At 37.6% G+C, this 20,979-nt stretch overlaps 1 protein-coding gene across 1 annotated transcript; it reads left to right on the forward strand.

Moving 5' to 3' along the window:
- The first annotated feature begins 16,558 nt into the window (after positions 1 to 16,558).
- Positions 16,559 to 17,380, forward strand: LOC140874504 (uncharacterized). The gene has a single exon (XM_073277796.1). It carries the CDS (start codon positions 16,559 to 16,561, stop codon positions 17,378 to 17,380), a length of 822 nt encoding a protein of 273 aa, XP_073133897.1.
- The last annotated feature ends 3,599 nt before the right edge of the window (positions 17,381 to 20,979 follow it).

Here is a 20,979-nt window from a genome sequence, read left to right on the forward strand (position 1 = left end):
TTTGAAGATGGAGGTGGGCCCAGCAGACAATAAAGACAGAAGAAATGTAAATTGGAAGCAAATGTAATAGGATTGCATTGCATACTGCATATTACCTAGGATTGGACTAAGACTCGTGATTGGCAACCACGGGTCGATTAGAAATGGAATCGATCATCCTATATAATATGTGATATTATTGTTGTATGCATGTTTTAGACATAATTGTGTGAATCCGGCAAGCATACAAAATTTTAAAAATGATGAGACAAATTTTTATAATTAAAATCCCTCATTTTAAATATGATTTAAAATTGATATCAAGATAAATAAAGGAAATTTAAATTTGTTTAAATGTTCCTACCTTCCATCAACGATCAATGTATGAGATGTTACCCGCGGATACGGTCCGGCTCATATTATTGGGGGGGCCCGTTCGTCGGAAAGCTGTACATTGGATCGACACATGTTGTAAGTTGGGTGGAACTCCCATGGGATCGGCTCATATTATTGGGGGATCCACATGGCGACCGTCCATCACAACTTAATATTGATGGGTCATCTTGAAATGCACAATAAACGGCGTCATATTATTGGGCCCTTATTGGACATGAGGTAAAAACGTGGAGGTTGCTTTGGAAGCAATTGGGCTCTACCTTTTGAAAATTATGGTTGGCTGATATTATTCGGGACCATATTTTGTCAATTGGACTCCATGTTCTCACTAAGGAAAACAGTTTCCCGTTTTCACTAGAGGGTAGTGAAATCGTTAAAATAGTGGGAGTGAGATTCATAAAATAAATTTCGCCTATTTTATGTCTTAGTAAATTGCTTAAAAAATCACTGATATTTGTCTGTTTCTTTTCAGTATTTCATAAGATGAATTCGCGTAAACCACTTTTCTCGATCCTCGAACAAAATAAGTTGACTGGCGCAAACTATACGGAATGGTTCCGTAAGTTGAAGATTGTCTTGACTTCGGAGAAGATGCTCTACGTGTTAGAAAAATCTCCTCCGAAGGAAGCACCAGCTGACGTAAGTCCGGAAGAGTTAGCCAAACTTGATACATGGTGGGACCATGATATCAAGACCAAATGCTATATGCAAGCCTCGATGTCTGATGAACTCCAGAGGCGATTTGAGGACACCGTGAATGCTGCTGACATTCACGTTCAACTCAAGGAACTTTTTGGGGCTCAATCGAGGGCTGAAAGGTTCGCTACTGTAAAGGAGCTAATGACGTGTCGCATGCGTGAAGGGACTTCGGTCCGTGATCATGGGGTACGAGTGATTTGGCTCATACAGAAGTTGGTAACCCTTGATTTGGTGTTGGAGCATGAACTCAACGTGGACTTACTACTTCTGTCTCTTCCTTCTTCGTTTGACGGATTTATGGTGAATTTCAATATGAACAAGATAGAGGCCTCCCTTGAAGAGATGGTCAATATGCTTGTGACATATGAATCCACATTAAAGAAGGATAAACCGGCTTTCTTGGTGGGCTCCTCTTCTTCTGCTAAGAAGGGGCCAAGTACAAAGGGCAAGAAACGTTCTGCCCCACCCAAGAAAATCGAACCCGAGAAGAAGTACAAGACAAAGGCTTCAAACATGGAAAAATCCAAGGATGTTTGCCATTACTGCAAGAAGCCCGGTCATTGGAAGCGTAACTGCAAGGAATATCTAGAGCAGTTGCGAACTGCGAAGGGTATGTTCTATATTGAAATAAATGTTTCACTTAATACTACTTCTTGGGTATTTGATACCGGATGTGGATCTCACATTTGCAATGATTTGCAGGTGATGACAAGAAGTCGCAGGCTTAGAATGGGTAAGACCCAGCTGAGGCTCGGGAATGGTTCCAGAGTTGAAGCTAAAGCTGTGGGAGATGTTTATTTAATTTTGCAGAACGGTTTTAAGTTACTTTTAAGAGATGTTTTATTTGTTCCGGATTTGATTAAAAACATTATTTCTGTTTCTATGCTTGATAGAGATGGTTATTCTTGCAATTTTGTGAATGGGATTTGCAATATTTACAAGAATGAATGTTTGATTGGAAATGGACAACTTGAAAACGATCTATACAACTTAAAACTAAAAGACGTTCCAATAAATTATGTTGATAAACCGGCAACAACAAACAAAAGAAAAATCGATAGCCAAAACCCGGCAAACCTTTGGCACGCTAGGCTAGGTCATATTTCCTCAAGGAGGATGAACAAGCTAGTGGGAGAGGGCATGTTTGATATGTCTGATATTAACTCTCTACCTACTTGTGAATCCTGCCTAAAAGAAAAAATGACTAAATCTCCTTTTAAGGGAAAACCTGAGCGTAGTCAAAATCTGTTGGATTTGATCCATACAGATGTTTGTGGTCCATTTAGAGTTGGTACTCAATATGGCCACACCTACTTCATTACCTTTACTGATGATTATTCTAAGTATGGGTATTTATATTTAATGAAATATAAGTCTGAAGCATTTGAAAAGTTCAAAGAATTCAAGGCTGAAGTAGAAAACAAGCTAGGTAAAAGTATTAAAGCACTTCGATCGGATCGAGGTGGAGAATACTTAAGTACCGAGTTTTTGGACTATCTAAAAGAGAATGGGATTCTCTCTCAGTGGACTCCTCCTATGACACCACAGCTTAATGGTGTATCGGAGCGTCGTAATCGAACTTTGTTGGACATGGTTCGATCCATGATGAGCTTCACTGAACTTCCACCTTCGTTTTGGGGCTATGCACTTGAAACGGCGGTATTATTGTTGAACAACGTCCACACTAAAGCAGTGGACAAAACACCATACGAGTTATGGAATGGCAAAGCTCCTAAGTATTCGTACTTGAGGATTTGGGGATGTCCTGCTTACGTGAAGCGGACAGTGGGAGATAAGTTGGATAGTCGATCCAGCTTATGTTATTTTGTAGGGTATCCGAAGAATTCAATCGGATATTATTTCTATTATCCTGCTGAAACAAAGGTGTTTGTTTCAAGGAATGCCACCTTCTTGGAGAAGGAGTTCTTATTGGATAAGAAAGGCGAGATGATGGAACTCGAAAAAATTCGAGAAGAACCCGAAATACAAAATAACGATCCTACACCTCAGGAACCATTGATAGACACGCCTGTACCTAGAAGATCCGAGAGGACTTCTAGACCTCTTATTCGATATGGTCTTCTTCTTGAAGGGGATCAAGATGAACCCGATGTTGGATGTGATCCAAGAAACTTCAAGGAAGCAATTTCTGATGCGGATTCAAATTTATGGCTTGAAGCTATGCAGTCGGAAATAGATTCGATGCATACAAACCAAGTTTGGTCTTTAGTAGATCCTCCCGATGGAATTGTTCCAATAGGGTGTAAATGGATCTACAAGAGAAAGCTTGGGCCTGATGGTAAGGTATTGACCTACAAGGCGCGATTGGTGGCAAAAGGTTATACTCAAAGACAAGGAGTTGACTATGATGAAACCTTTTCACCAGTTGCAATGTTCAAGTCCATAAGAATCCTTATTGCCATAGCTGCATGGTATGACTATGAGATATGGCAAATGGATGTGAAGACTGCTTTTCTTAATGGAGACATTAAGGAAGAAATCTATATGAAGCAGCCTGAGGGGTACACATCCATGGGAAGCGAGCATAAGGTATGCAAGCTTCAGAGATCAATTTATGGTCTAAAACAAGAATCAAGAAGTTGGAACCAGAAATTTGATGAAACAATAAAAGATTTTGGTTTCATCAAGAATCCGGAGGAACCATGCGTGTACAAGAAAGTAGTTAAGGATGCTGTGACATTTTTAGTACTTTATGTTGATGACATCCTACTCATTGGGAATGATGTAGGGATGTTGCAGTCAACAAAGATATGGTTATCAGGTAGATTCTCGATGAAGGATTTGGGTGAGGCATCCTATATTCTAGGGATACAGATCTATAGAGATAGATCTAAGAGAATGATAGGACTCACTCAGTCAACCTACATCGACACCATATTGAAACGGTTTTCAATGGATGGGTCCAAGAGAGGACATCTACCCATGTGTCATGGAGTTTCTCTATCCAAGTCTATGTGTCCCAAGACGGATGAAGAGATAGAGAAAATGACACATGTACCATATGCGTCAGCCATAGGTAGTATCATGTATGGGATGATATCTACCAGACCGGATGTAGCATTTGCTCTGAGTGTCACGAGCAGATATCAAGCTAATCCCGGTCAAATGCATTGGAAAGCCGTGAAGGACATTCTTAAGTACTTACGAAGGACTAAGAATATGTTCATGGTATATGGAGGAAGAGAACTAAAATTGGAAGTCTATACCGACTTTAGCTTCCAAAGTGACGTGGATGACTCGAAGTCAACCTCTGGATTTGTGTTCATGCTCAATGGCGGTGCTGTCTCTTGGAAGAGTTCCAAGCAGGACACCACAGCGGATTCCACCACTGAAGCAGAATACATTGCAGCATCAGCTGCTGCTAAAGAGGCCGTTTGGATGAGGAATTTCGTCCAAGAGTTGGGCGTCATTCCTGAAGTTGTTGGTCCAGTCCCGGTGTACTGTGACAACACGGGTGCCGTTGCTCAGGCAAAGGAACCAAGGTCTCATCAAAGATCCAAACACGTACTGAGAAAATACCACATCATCCGGGAGATTGTGGAAAGAGGAGACATCACTGTCGAAAGAGTGGCCTCTGCAGACAATATCGCTGATCCACTTACTAAGCCCTTGCTAGGACCATTATTTGACAAACATCGCGAAGCAATGGGTCTACGTAGTATGACTAGTTGGCTTTAGGGAAAGTGGGAGATTGAAAGAGTGGGTGCCCGGTGAGCCAACTTGTGGCTAAGGGCTTTGATGACTCTTTGTATAAATAATCTTTTGTTTAATATTATTTACACGTTTATTAATGGCAATGACTTTATCTTTCTTCATATTGTTATATTGTGATATACTATTGTTGTTTTGATAAAGACCTTGAATATACTATAGTGTATGTAAGATGTGGTAGAACATGGAGATGTCTATCATGAAACACATCTTATAGTCACTGTATATTCTAAACTGTTCCTAGTCGATTGAGCCGTCCGATAATAAGGATAAGGATCGCTCGAGTTTGAGACTAGCATTTGCGATGCGGAGTACCACGTTTCATTGGTAAGGAACATAGAGATGTTCGAAGCATGCAAATGGATATTCATACGATGAATGATCGAACTACTCTATCCGGACTTTCCAAGTGGTTATCACTTATCGAGTGGATAAAGTCCGCGGTTTTGGTTGTACACCATTAGTCCTTACTACTTGAAACATCATTGAGACTCTATATGCTTGTACTGTGCTTTGACTCGTTTACCGACTCTATTGGGGTCATCAGGTATCGGGATTGGGTACAGTTACAACACATATAGGAGTCGATGCTTTGTTGTCAAGGATTCACCACATACTTGCGAGTGTGGATATCCTATGCGATCTGAGGAGATATTAGTGTGACGAATCTCTGGCCAGAGTACATGATGTGGTTTAAGAAATGGTTTCTTAGTAGCACATGCGATGTCACTATTTGATCTTCAAGATGTGTTGCATAGTTATCGAATCTCGAACGACTCTCGATATACCAATGGTTGTTGATTCGATCGGGATATATGGATGAAGGGACCGTACTGTACGCTAACCAAAATCTATTGGTTCTTGTAGGCACTATCAGTGATACCTAGGAAATCATGGGGCGATGTTGCTAGGCGCTCTTACCATGATTCGATGGGCAAGTCGGAAATGGTTGTTCCGAGTCACAAGGAGTTGTGAGCCCACGGCTAGCTGTATCCCTGAACCATTGAGGGTCACACAGTGTAATGGATTTTTAATCCCCGTTGAGATAGTTAAATTTAAAGAGTTAAATTTAATGAACAAAGAAGTTGGACTTCTTAATTATGAGTAGAGGAGTAAGATTTCCTAAAATGACATAGGGATGGACATTTTTGGAAACCACTGAATTCGGATTCAGAAAAATTTATCTTGACTTTAAAAGGTGCAGAAATGGTTTCTGTGCACATTGGTAAAATCGGTTTATCAATCGGAGTTACGATGAATTTTATATTAATTTCTGAACATGCGGGCTTTGCTTGTCGGGCTTGAACTTATGACTAATGGGCCCTAAGCTGTTAGTGGCCTACATTATAAATAAGTTATTGCAGTACAGAAATTAGATACAACAGGCATAATTTTCGAAATTAACTAGGGTTTTGAGACCTAGTGGCCGCCGCCCCCTCTCCCCTCTCTGCTCGAAAAACCCAGCCTGTGAATTTTGAATTTGCAGTCTGGTTTAACGGATCAAATTCGTTAATCTCTTCGTAGAAACTTCTGATAGATTTTCTAGTGCTATCTATCAGAGGGATTAAATATCCGTTCGTGGACCTGATTGAAGAACAGTTCGTCCATCAGTTCCAGGGATATACAACAAGAGCAGAGCAATCTGTTGGTGTCCAAAATCTCGATTCGAGATTAAAGGTAAAAATTTTATAATCGTTATTTAATTTTTACACACAAAATTTAATCGTAAGGTTGATACCCATTATGGAATCGTTCCATATAAAATTTTTAAACTTCCGCTGCACCGGGTATCAATCCTAATTGATCTGATCGCCGCGTTCTCCAACATTAGGCAACCTAGGGCTTAGACAAAGAAGACATCATTTGATTTACAAAGTATCCAAAAGGGAAATGGCAATCCCTATGGAGTTAACGAGTAATAAAATAGAGATGCAGTTAATTCCTTTTGAAGAAGTAAGAGAGGAATTGCAAAAGCTAAAAAGTGAGGTAGCAAGAACGATGTCTTGGATTCATATTGGAGCAATCCAAATAATGATCAAGGCAACTTTTAAGGAAGGAATAGATTCACCCATAGATATCATAGTATGTGATAAAATAATGGGGAATATCCAAGATGTTGTTCGGGTACGATCTCAGGAAATCTATGTGCAGGAAAAATTGTAGGAATTATTTATCCTAGAATAGCCTACAATTTTACTGACAGATACTTTAGTCGAGCCTTGAAGTTGCATCAAAACTTCAAGGAAAAAAGATTAATGAAGGAAGGTAATAAACCATATTCTATTACTTATCAAATTTCATATGCTCTTTCTAATACTCACCATTCTGAATTATTTATTAGACACGCTGAGGACACGCTCTGGAAAAGTGCCCTGCCTGGTTACAGATATAGCAACTTCCAAAAATACCTCTACACTGATCACTGGAGTGACAACCTCCGCAATTGGCACAAGAAATGCCTGACTGACCCGAACTCTGTCCCGATCCAAACTGCCTCGAGCCACTAGAGCTCGAAGAACTACTTCCATGCTTCTTAAACTGGTTCCCCTTCGGATGATAGTAATCCTTCTTATTACCTCCATTTCTACCACCTTCAGAACTCGGTGGTTGATTTTGAAACTGAAAAGATTGATTCTGTTATTGGGACGGTTGGTTCTGATATTGAGAAGGTTGTGCCTGAAACTGTCATTGCTGCTGCTGAGGCACAAACTGACCTCCTCTCTGTCTCCGCAAACCTACTTCAGCTCCTTTTGCATGATTCATGGCATCCGCAAAATTATCAGGCCTAGCAGTGTTTACCAACGTGAAGATATTAGGGTTCAAACCATTAATGAACTGGTCGGCTTTTGCTTCTTCGTTGTCGGCAATGTGCGGTGCAAATCTTAGCAAACTGTCAAACTTGGCCACATACTTCTCAATATTCAAATTCCCCTGCCTCAGATTTGCAAACTCGGTTCCCTTGTCCTTTCGGTACGAAACTGGAAAAAACCTCTTATAAAACTCAGATTTAAACAGATTCCAGTTAATAGTTGTACCTCGGTTTTCCATAGATCTCTTCGTCGTGATCCACCAGTTCTTAGCAACACCACGAAGCTGATGAATGACCAACCTGGTTCTGCGGTCATCAGAATAGTCAAGGGAATCGAACAACTGATCAACGTCATCCAACCAGCCCTCACAGTCAACCGGATTCTCTGTACCTAGCAACAACGGCGGATTAAATGACTGAAACCTCTTCAGCAAGGTTTCCATTGGCGTCGCTGTGGCATCCAACTGATCGACTTCTGTACTAGCTTGCTCATTCGGAGGAGTAACTGGAGGTGGGTTCTTGTTAATAACTCGACGAGTACCCATCTGATAATCAAAGGTTAGAAAATAGGATATCTCAATCGCTGCAATCAGTTCCCTTGCAACCTCTCAGAATTCGGATACCAGTTGATAACAAAAACAGTTATATATCAAGTAGATCATGCCTTATAATTTAAATCACATAGTCATATAATTCAAATAATTCTCAACTAATAAAGCATGCTGGCATTGAATTAAATAAACAATTAAATAACTCAAACACATGCGAGAATTCAATTCATGCGGACTCGATCTACCTCGCATCTAAATTTAGTCCAAGATCTTAGCTCTGATACCACTTAATGTGAGACCTCGATTCTAAATATATAATCTCGAAATAAATCATTTATCTAGAATCAGAAACCAAGATTTTTTTTATGAATAATGCAGCGCGGGTGCACCCGGGGAACAGCGCGGGTGCGCCCAACTGGGCAGAAACATTTCCACGCCCAGAGCGCGGGTGCGCCCAACTTGGCAGTAACTTTTTGCTCCCAGAGCGCGGTGCGCCCGGACAGCACGGGTGCGCTCAAAAAGGCAGAAAAAAATACAAGGCCAATAAATTTCTTCCGTGCTCGCTTTCGACATGCATAACCCACTCCAATCAACAAGCATAATCCAAAATGATATAATTCTAGAGTTAAACAATTTCAAACTAGTAGAACATGCTTCCGTCTAGCTTATTCAATACAAAACGTAAAGAGTTCGAATACAATCTAAGTTCGATTACATAATTGTCTTTTACAACAACAAGGCCTTACTCTATCAACTCGACCACCTAGCCATGCGATCTCTGACTCGGTCCTGCCCCACCTGTCGCCAAGCACACATACAAAGACAAGAAAACAGCCGGATAATCCGGCGAGAATAACATTCCCAGTAAAAGAGACTAACATGCAATATCAGATAAGCATCTCAAAATGAAACACATCCATTTCCAAATATTCAAATATCAACCATGCTATTCCAAGAGAAATCAAAATGAAATGCATGTCTTAAAACTCTCGGATTATCAAGTCCGGATAATCAAGAAAGTTGCTGTTTTTGCTATTGGGATCCCGAGGATGAGATCACGTAAACAACTCACTGACTCTCCCGATCGAGGTGGTGCTACGTATCTCCATCCTCTAGACTTTGGTGCGACTATAAGGAGTATGCTAGCACTAGGCGAACCTCTATGCCTAGGCCACTCGCTTAAAAGCCCCCAAAACGTCTAACATAAAAGGGCCGTCCTGCCCGCTGAAATCAAGGATTTTGGCTCAAGATGAATGCAATGCAAATCATAACTCATTCAATAAATTCAAGTAATTCAATTAACATGCAAGTATGTGATTTCTTCGTAACACTCGAATCAAGTCGGATTCGAGTCACTCGTTCCATTCCAGTCTAAGTCGTCTTATACCTCTTTCAAACGTCGATGCTCCAACCTGGAAACAACAAAAATATACTCATTCAAGATTCAATCAAACTTCCTAGTCGATAATACGAGAATCGATACTATACCGGCTACAATCTCTAAAATGATACAACTCCTGCGACTTCGCAACTCAACGGCCTTTAAAAGAATCTGCAAAAGAAAGTAATGAAGGCCCGAGATCAATATCGGAAATCCAACTCAAATGAAAACGGCTCAATTCAATTCAAACCAAACTATAGTCCAAAACTCAAACCAGCGGCATAACGGCTAGATTCTGATCAAACCGAAGACGCAGACAACATAATATCAATCCAATAAACTCAAATTAACCAACATTCAACCAAAACAATCTGATTCCAACAAATCACAAAACTCAAACTTTTGAATAATCTTCCAAAAAATCATAACAAATCTGAACGACGCTCTATTTCGAAACCGACAGAGAATAAACGATCAGAACTCTGCCAGGAACAACATACTCAAAACTCAATAAATTCTAACGACATACAAAAATAGAAGTCTAGCTGATCGAAGAAAAACTTACTATAGAACGAAGCTCTTGCTGCAGTGATCGCTAATCTGCCTTTAGAAATAAATTCTAACGGACGGATCGAGCTCGGACTGAAATCCCAAAGCTTGAAGTCACGTTGGGGAGTCTTCAATGGAGGAGGCGGCTTGGAGGAAGGAGATGGGATGAAAGAATGATCCAAATCCCTCTTAATTATCTAATAAAACCTATATTTGCATTTTAGTCCCTGAAAATTCCAAAATTTTCAAAATAGACCCTGATCAATAAAAAGTCGGCTCTTGACTTATGAAATCTCTGATTATCTCAAATAAGCTCAATTAAGATAAATTTGGGGCGTTACAGAATTCGAGGGCTAAAGTGATATTTGATCAGGGACTATTTTGCAATTTTTGAAAAGTTTAGGGGCTAAAGTGAAAAAAGAGGATTTTATATAATATCTTGGACTTAATATCATTGACTAAGTATCTTTCCCTTCTCATCTTATTCTCCCTCCTTCACGCCAACCTCCATGGCCGCCCTCCAAGCTCCTTGATTTCTTCGGTTTGCACGATACGTCCGATAGAAATTCAATCTGAAGGCATATTCACGATCACGACATCGAAGACTTCGTTCTATCGTAAGTATTTCTTTGATCAGCTATAATTCAACTTTTGGACTTTGTTGGAATTCTATTATTTTTGGATATGTTGTTCTTGAGCTAGCATATATCGTTTATTTGAAGTCAAATTGAAAAAAAAATGACGTTTGGAATTGTTATGATTTTTGAAGCTTAATTAAAAAATGGGGTTTTGAGATTTGATTGATATTGAGTTGGTTGTGTTGAGATTGTGGTTGTTTTGAGTCGTATTGATTAATATGCTGAGTTTGGTTTTTGGTTATCCGTTTGTAAGCCGTTATGCCGCCGGTTCGAGTTTTGGGATATCGTTGGGTTTGAATTGATTGAGCCACATTTCTTTGAGTTTGAACGTCGTTATTGGTCTTATATTGCTTCATTTCAGATTGGTTTGAGAATTAGTGAATCCAGAGTTAGCGGAATTCGAGCAGATAGAGTTGAAGCCGGTATAGTATTGATTTCTCTCTTGACGATTGTTTTGGATTCGAATAAGTTTTGATATGAGATTATCATTTGTTTATCCAGGTTTGGAGCATATCGAATCAATGGAAAGGTATTAGTTGACATCGAATTAAATGGGACGAATACTTGAATCCGAGTTGATTTCGAGTTTCCTTGAAATCACGTACTTGCATGTTCACTTGAATTACTTGGACTATGTTTGAATGTATTCGATTTGCACTTGCATTCATATTGAGCCTAATGATTTGATTTCATTTTGAATTATACGTTTTGGGGACTATAATCGAGTGGCATTGGTCGTCGAGTTAGTCCAATAGCCCGAGACTCCTTATAGTTGCTCCAGATTCTAGAGGATTGAGATATGCATCATCCACCTCGATCAGGAGAGTCGGTGAGTTGTTGTGATATCTTGACCTTGGGATCCCAACCAAAAAACCGAGCTATCTTTTGATTATCTTAATTGATAATCCCGAAACTTAAAGTCATGCATTTCATTCTATTTCATAATTGGAATATGTTGTCATTATATCATGATTTTGATATATTATTTGATATTGCATGTTTGTTGTTTTTACTGAGAATATTATTCTCACCGGATTTATCCGACTGTTGTCTTGTTTTTGTATGTATACTTGGCAACAGATGGGGCAGGATCGAGTCAGAGGCAACATGATTAGCTCGGGATTGAGAAATAGAAGTGAGGCTTCGATTTAGGAGTCGAATAGAATATTGAACTTATGTTATATTGAAAGAATGTATAGAACTCGTACTTTCTTTGAATTATATTGTATCGAATATTCGAGTATTGAGGTTTGTATATTAGTGTTGTATGTATTTTATACCTCGTTATGTCTTGAATGGATTTTGAGTTGGAGAAATGAATTTCGAGCAAATTCTGGTTTTGAGTTCAGAGTTGGTCTCGCTCGAGCCCGTTTAATACCGCTCGAGCGAGTGTATTATTTTTTTGAGACAGAGTTTGTCTCGCTCGAGCGGAAGTTTATTACCCCTCGAGCGAGAGCTTTTGTAGTTTTTTTTCGATCAGAGTTTTGCCCGCTCGAGCTACAATATTTTACCACTCGAGCGAGGCACTGTTCTTGAGAAATAATTTTTTTTATTTGCGTTTCAATCTTGGCTCTTGATTGTTTAATTGATTGATGTATTCGAGATTAGATGATTAGAACCGAGGTCTCACATTTTATAACTAAGCTTTTATACCCTACGCCTTAAAGTAAAAAATGAATTAAGGTTGTGTTGGGTGTCGTTGAAGGAGCTTGCGTCAGAAACCATCTGTTGCGACTGCGTGGTTGAAGTGTGAGGAGCACTTCATAAAACTCGGCATGTATGACCCGACGACATTATGGTCAAAGAGGTATTTAGGTTTAATTCATATTACGAAAGCATGTTGGACCCTAATCCAAAGTATATCGGCTGGAAACCTTACGTAACCAATAGTCTTTCATGGCCTGGACTGGTTCGATAGGCTAAACATTGTCACGTACAAATGATTAGTTAATAAAATCATATTTAAATCAAAATTGGAAACCACTAGGAAGTTGAAATAAAGAAAATTTGGGTTAGAGAGTTAAGATAAATATTGGATGGTTGGTAGGGATTTTAAAATCATTTGCCCTTAATTTAATGACAAGGATAGATTAACAAAATAATAAATAAATAATATATACATTGAGGCACCGTTTGGTTTGAGTGATAAGATAATTAATATGTATAGGTACCGTTTGGTACACCTTATGGGATGAAGAAGGATGTGTAATATGAATGATAAAAAAGATGATATATAGGGATAAATAAGATGGTAAGATAAAATGTGTAGTGTTTGGTATGATTTTAACAAGATGAATTAAATTTTTATATTGTAATATAATGTCCAAATTACCCTTACCATATATACTTAATTACAATTGCTTTTTAATAATATCTTTTTTTAGAGAACTTTTTAATAATATCTAAACCAAGTTAATGTTCAAATTTTTTGGTAACTTAAATTGTCATTTTTTTAAGATAAATTGTTATTTTAAATATCTAGACGCACGTAAATTATATTGATCGGTTGGTTTAATAGAATAAATAATGATAAAATAATTTTTTTTAAAAAAATAAAGTAACGAAGAAAATAAGTATGCATTAAAAAATTATGTGTCCACTCGATAAAAAAATAATAATGATATGTTTTATTTCTTAAAAATTAATCAGAATTAATTACATTTTGAGCTATTATTTAAATTATAAGTTTTGGTCCAAATACAATTTCTAATATTAATATTTAAATAAATCTAGGATATTTTCGATATCACCCCTTATCAAGTGTTTTTGCTAAGTGTTTTTCTTAAATATATCATAGAAGATTAATTGAGAGAGTGATATGAACAAATAATTTATTTATTTTTAATTTTTCAGATATTTATTATATATTTTTTGAAAATTAAAAATTCCTCACCAATCTAGATATATAACAACACCAATCTAGATATATAACAAAGAGCAAGAGTTGATACTAGTTTCACTAGCACTCTTTGTAACTCATTTGTATAAGCAACACTCCTAGCAATATATCTCACCAAGATTCAAATATAAACTGCATCAAAAATAGCATAAAAGAGACATAAAGACCATAGCAAATCATCTATATATTCTTGCACACAGTATATCCTTCAAAAATTCACACATGAAGTGCAAACATCACAACCATACAAAGGTTTCAACACAATATAGTGGAACTACAGTATCATAACCCATAAAGTTTATCAAATAGTACCTCAATTGAAATATGATGTGCAGTAGATGTCAACCAGATTTCAAAAGCCTCATTACTATCATAATCCATAGTTCTTATAACGATTCACTTCAATCTAGGAGAATTTGTTTTAAAAATTGACAGATCTAAAGAAAAATGAAGAGATATATCTATCTTTCAGATGGAGAAATCAAAAACTACACTTCACCTCGCACTTCGATTACTTCAGAATTGAAGAGAATTTCATTCTCCCATCTCCGCGGCAAATATCAGGGCAACAATGTAATTTTTCATTGGATTGCAGGGGTTTTAAAATTATCACGCTGAGGAGGAGGGATGTTTTGTACACAGATTATAAGAATTATAACGGGCTTATAGTATGGGACTGATTTTGTTGTAAATGAACCAAGTATGGGATATTGCTGGTTTATTAATTCATATTGGGCCTAATCCAATACACCAAGCAGTACCATAGTATGTAGGATGGTAAGAAAAAGTTTATAGATAAATATTATATTGTGATAACATATATGTGGTTTGGTGTAAGTGATTAATATAGATATATAAATTGTATTATGTTTGGTATAATGTATTGTGTTTGATATAATGTATTGGAAGTTAATGAATTTTCTGAATTACACCTGCTTACCAATATTAAAATAGGTTAAATTTGTATTTTCTTGTATAATTTTTTTTATTCTTTTGAATTTTTTTTTAAATACTTGAACAATTTGATGAGATTATTTGTTCTTTGGTAATTTTAGTTTGCCATCAATTTTATTTTCATGTTACTATATTTGAGTGTTCTGTTGGTGAAATCATATATATATATATATATATATATATATATATATATATATATATACATATATATAATTTTAGTTTGCCATCAATTTTATTTTCATGTTACTATATTTGAGTGTACTGTTGGTGAAATCATATATATATACAGAATTCATGTAACTAATAAATTATATGGTTTCGATTAGGGATGTAAATGAGCCGAGCCGAGCTTTTGAATGTTCAAGCTCGGTTCATTTATAACCAAGCCGAGCCCGAGCTTATTTAACTAATATATACATGGCTCACGAGCTTATTCGAGCTTTTATCGAGCCTAAACGAGTTTAATATATTTAAACTATAAATTTAAATATTCATTAAATTAATTAAAAACTAAATTATATATTTTAAAAAATATAATATTATTATTAAAATTTGTAATTTTATTCTAATAAATTAATTTTTATAGATTTTTCAATATTTTTCATAAGTAAAGTGTAAATTTATAAATTAAATATCAATACTATTATGTTTTCGTCAAAGAGATGACTTACGAGCTTGTTAACGAGCCTGTTCACGAGCTAACGAGCCGAATATTGTAAAGCCCGAGCTTGGTTCGTTTGCTTTAACGAGCCTCATTAAACGAGCTTTTAACGAGGCGAGACCCGAACAGCTCGCGAACTGTTCGGTTCATTTACATCTCTAGTTTCGATTCTCTAGAAAATCATAAAAGCTGATCTATATTTTTTTTAAATAAATTTTCTAAGTTAACCATGCTAACAAAAATAAATGGATCTCACCAATAAATCGTAACATGTGTTGAAAATTGTATTATTGAATGAATTACAATTGAAATGAGCTTGAAAGGGTTTGAATTGATTAACCCAAATTGTTTGTAAAAGTCTTGTCCAAAGTATTACAAAATTCAAAATTTTGGTGAAATAAATTGGAGGGAAATGGGGAAATGGTAGTCCCACATTGGAACAACTCCAATTTGTTGTTCACCTTAATTAGTCCAACATTGGACTATGGGATTGGGCCCTTAGGGCACCGGATGTTTTGTAAAGGGGCAAGACGCTAGTCGATGCAACAAACACACGCGCGCGCGCGGCCGACGCGGCTCGGCTCGGCTCGGCTCGGTGTGGTGTGGTCTTCTGATCCGATTATTCTTTTTGAATAAAATTTATTTAAAATAATATTTTATTATTTTATGGAGTAGGCCCGGGCGCAGCACCTCACCATGCGAGACAGTGAGTTCAAAACGGATTGCGCCCGAGCGGTAAAACATTGCCGCGCGAGCGCGGTACCAAAATGGGCGAGGCAGTGTGTTGGCTTAAATTTGGGCGCTCGCGCGGTAGAAAATTACCGCCCGAGCGCACCTTCTGCAGAATGAACAGTCACGACTGTTTCTGGCATTTTTCTGTCATGGGTTGCATCCTTACGCCTTCAAATGTGTTGTTTCGTGTATAAGACTATATATATGGTGGTTATAACACAGAAAACAAACAGAGAAACATCTGATAACGTACATTTCAGATTTCAGATTTCTCAAAATCTCTCCCTCACTTTCTCAAAGAAAAGTTAAAGCATATTTTCGTTCGTTGAAGTTCGTGATATTTGCTGTGCTGCTATATCACGATCGAAAGTCGTTGTATCTTAGAGACGATTGCCGCTAACGTTTAGCACTTGGAACGGGCAATTTCGTCTTGCGGATAGAGAGTTTCTCTCGCCTCGACTGTGTTCATTATTGTCGCTGTTATTGTTGCTGCTGTTTAAACAAGGTTTTCAGAATTCTAGAATACAACCTACTAACAATCGCAAGACGAAATTCTTTGTATTTCCCGGATTCTGAAGATGTCTACCGTTTCATTCACTCCGCTCGCTTCCGCCCCCGCTCATGGAGAAAAGCCGCCAAAGTTTTCTGGTGCCGACTTCAAACGTTGGCAGCAGAAGATGCTGTTCTATCTGACCACCCTTAATCTGTCTAGATTTCTCAAGGAGGATCCCCCCGTCGTCGTTGAAGGAGATTCTGACACACAAAGAAGGACAGCAATAGATGCATGGAACCACAACGATTTTCTCTGTAGGAATTATATTCTGAATGGCCTCGACGACACTCTCTATAGTGTCTACTCCTCTGTGAAGACGGCCAAGGAATTATGGGATTCTTTGGAAAAGAAGTACAAAACTGAAGATGCCGACATAAAGAAGTTTGTAGTTGGCAAATTTCTGGACTTCAAGATGGTAGACTCAAAAACTGTAATGAGTCAAGTGCAAGAGATACAAATCATCTTGCATGACTTATTGGCCGAAGGAATGGAAATCAATGAACCATTCCAAGTCGCGTCTATCATTGAGAAATTGCCTCCACTGTGGAAAGACTTCAAAAACTACCTTAAGCACAAACGTAAGGAGTTGAAACTTGAAGATCTTATTGTGAGGCTTCGCATCGAGGAGGACAACAGAAATACCGAGGCCAAGTCACATAAAAAGCTGATGGAAACCGAGGCCAAAGCAAATCTGGCGGAGTCTAGTACGAGTCAAAAGAGGAAGCGCCCCCATGATGAAAAGCAAAAGGGGAAAGCGAAGAAATTTCAAGGAAGTTGCTACAACTGTGGCAAACCAAATCATATGGCAAGAGACTGCCGACTTCCAAAGAAAAATAACAAAAATTAGAAACCAAGGCAAGTGAACATGGTTCAAGAAAGGTATGTACCTTTAGCACTTTCTGATATTGATCTTAGTGCTGTTATATGTGAGACCAACATGGTGGATGATCCAAGAGGATGGTGGATCGATACCGGCTCTACGAGTCACGTGTGTGCCGAGAAAGACATGTATTCCACCTATGCCACCGTTGGTGATAGAAAGTTGTTCATGGAAAACTCCGCAACGTATGAAGTTGCTGGAGTAGGAAATGTGGTGTTGAAGATGACCTCGGGCAAAGAGGTGACGCTCAAGAATGTGCTGCATGTGCCAGACATTCGGAAGAACTTAGTTTCGGGTTCTCTTTTGGGCAAAGCTGGATTTAGAATGGTTTTTGAATCTGATAAATTTGTATTAACAAAATCCGGTGTATTTGTTGGGAAAGGGTACCAAGATAGTGGTCTCTTCAAATTGAATGTAATGAATGTTATCTGCCCTAAGGCAAAGAATAAAGATATTCGTTCTGTTTACTTGACTGAAAGTTTTGATTTATGGCATGAACGATTAGGACATGTTAATTTCAACACATTGCAAAGACTTGCAAATTTCAATGTAATACCTACGTTTAAAACAAATTCACAAAACAAGTGTGAGATTTGTGTTGAAGCGAAAATGGTTAAAGCTCCATTTCATAATGTCACGAGAAGTACTACGCTACTTGAATTAATACATACTGATGTATGTGATTTAAAAATGGTACAAACAAGAGGTGGAAATAAGTACTTTATAACATTCATTGATGATTGCACCAGATTTTGTTACGTATATTTATTGAAAAGCAAAGATGAAGCGATTGAATCTTTCAAGAAATATAAGACTGAGGTTGAAAATCAACAAAGTTCAAAAATTAAAATGATTCGAAGTGATCGAGGTGGAGAGTATGTGGCTCCTTTTGAAGAATTTTGCTCAACTTCGGGCATCATTCATCAAACTATGGCCCCTTACTCACCTCAATCCAATGGCGTTGCAGAACGCAAAAATCGAACATTAAAGGAAATGATGAACGCGTTGCTAATAAATTCTGGCTTACCTCAAAATATGTGGGGTGAAGCGATTCTCTCAGCAACACATATTCTAAACCGGATTCCAATCGAAGGAAAAGACGAAACACCATATGAACAGTGGAAAGGTCGTAAACCTTCTTACCAATACCTCAAAGTGTGGGGGTGTTTGGCGAAAGTAGAAGTACCTAAGCCAAAACAAATAAAAATTGGGTCTAAAACGGTTGATTGCATATTTATTGGTTATGCATACAATAGTAGTGCATACCGATTCTTAGTGCATAAGTCAACGAATCCTGATATACATGAAGGCACAATTATGGAGTCAAGGAATGCTGTATTCTTTGAAAATATCTTTCCATGTAAAGACAAGAAAGAAATAAGTTCGAATAAGCGAATTAATGAAAACACAATTGAAACTCCACAAAACAACATGGAACCACGACGCAGCAAGCGTGCAAGAGTTGAAAAATCGTTTGGTCCTGATTTTCTAACATACATGTTAGATAATGAACCAAGAACTCTTCAAGAGGCTTTATCAAATCCTGAGGCTCCTTTTTGGAAGGAAGCCATACAAAATGAAATAGATTCCATAATGCATAATCATACATGGGAGTTGGTTGATCTCCCTCCGGGATGTAAACCTTTAGGATCCAAGTGGATTCTTAAAAGGAAATACAAAGAAGATGGATCTATAGATAAATATAAAGCTCGACTCGTGGTTCAAGGTTTTAGACAAAAAGAGGGATATGATTTCTTCGATACCTACTCTTCGGTTTCTAGAATAACATCCATTCGTGTTCTCATAGCTATTGCAGCATTGCATGATCTTGAGATTCATCAAATGGATGTTAAAACTGCGTTTTTGAACGGAGAATTGGATGAAGAAATATATATAAAACAACCAGAAGGGTTTGTTGTACCCGAGAAAGAACAAAAGGTGTGTAAACTTGTCAAGTCATTGTATAAACTTAAACAAGCACCTAAACAGTGGCATCAAAAGTTTGACACTGCAATGTTGTCAAATGGTTTCACAATAAATGAATGTGATAAATGTGTCTACATTAAAGGTACTACAAATGCATATGTAATTGTTTGTCTTTATGTAGATGACATGTTAATCATGGGTAGCAACCATGAATTGATTGTGAAAACCAAGAAAATGTTGAGACAACATTTTGATATGAAGGATTTGGGATTGTGTGATATAATTCTAGGGATTAAAGTTTCTAGACTTCCTGCTGGAATTATGTTATCCCAAACTCATTATGTAGAAAAGGTTCTTGAACGATTTAATGCCACAAATCATCCTATGGCTAGAACACCTATGGAATTGGGTACACATTTAGCCAAAAATAGAGGAGAACCTGTTTCACAAGTGGAATATGCAAGGGTGATAGGAAGTTTGATGTATTTAACTAACTGTACCCGTCCTGATCCTGCATATACCGTAAATAAGCTAAGTCGATTCACAAGTAATCCAAGTAAGGATCATTGGAAAGCACTAATGAGAGTGCTTGGATATTTGAAATACACTTTGAGTTATGGACTCGTGTATACAAAATATCCTGCGGTCCTAGAAGGATATTGTGATGAAAATTGGATTTCTGACACAAAAGACTCCAAGTCTACGAGTGGATATGTGTTCACTATCGGTGGAGGAGCGGTGTCATGGAGATCCTCTAAACAAACTTGTATAGCTCGGTCGACTATGGAGTCCGAGTTTATTGCTCTAGATAAAGCTGGAGAAGAAGCCGAGTGGCTTCGAAACTTTCTCGAAGATATTCCATGTTGAAATAAACCGGTGTCTTCCATTACGATTTATTGTGACAGTAAGTCAGCAATAGGAAGAGCACAAAGTAATATGTATAATGGTAAATCTCGACATATTCGTCGGAGACATAATACCATAAGACAATTGATCTCGAATGGGGTTATTTCGGTTGACTATGTGAAGTCAAAGGAAAACCTTGCGGATCCGCTTACAAAAAGTATAAATAGAGATCAAATGTACAAACTACTTGGAGGAATGGGTTTAAAATCCACAAAATAAAATATTTATAGCGGTAACCCAACCTTGAGAATTGGAGATCCCAAAACCTTGGTTCAATGGGACAACTAAGTTATAAATATTAGTTTGAGTACTTGGAAAAATTACTTACTCATTCCTTGAACATCCAAGTTGACATAACCTGCAAAATGTGGTGAGGTTAAGTTTTTATTTTAATGATTCCTATACCTATAAGGTGGAGTAATGCAGGATACTCTTGATAGGAGATCACCTATATAAGTGCAAAGTATTGGCCGCTTTGATTGCAACACTTATGAATCTAAGATATGGTCCAGGGCCGAAATGGACACAACGTGAGAACAAAATATGTAAGAGTATTATTATGTAAGTACTATTGTCTTGGTTTACACAAACGGTTGACTAGTTCAAAACATCGCGTTACTATGCAACTAGTAAATCCGATAGTATTTTACTACGGTAGGTTCAAAGCCACAAACTACCTATCCTGATGTAAAAATAACTCAAAATGATTTTCTAGTGAGAATGTTACTATACGT

The sequence above is a fragment of the Henckelia pumila genome, chromosome 1, assembly GCF_033568475.1.
Source record: "Henckelia pumila isolate YLH828 chromosome 1, ASM3356847v2, whole genome shotgun sequence".
NCBI lineage: Eukaryota > Viridiplantae > Streptophyta > Magnoliopsida > Lamiales > Gesneriaceae > Henckelia > Henckelia pumila.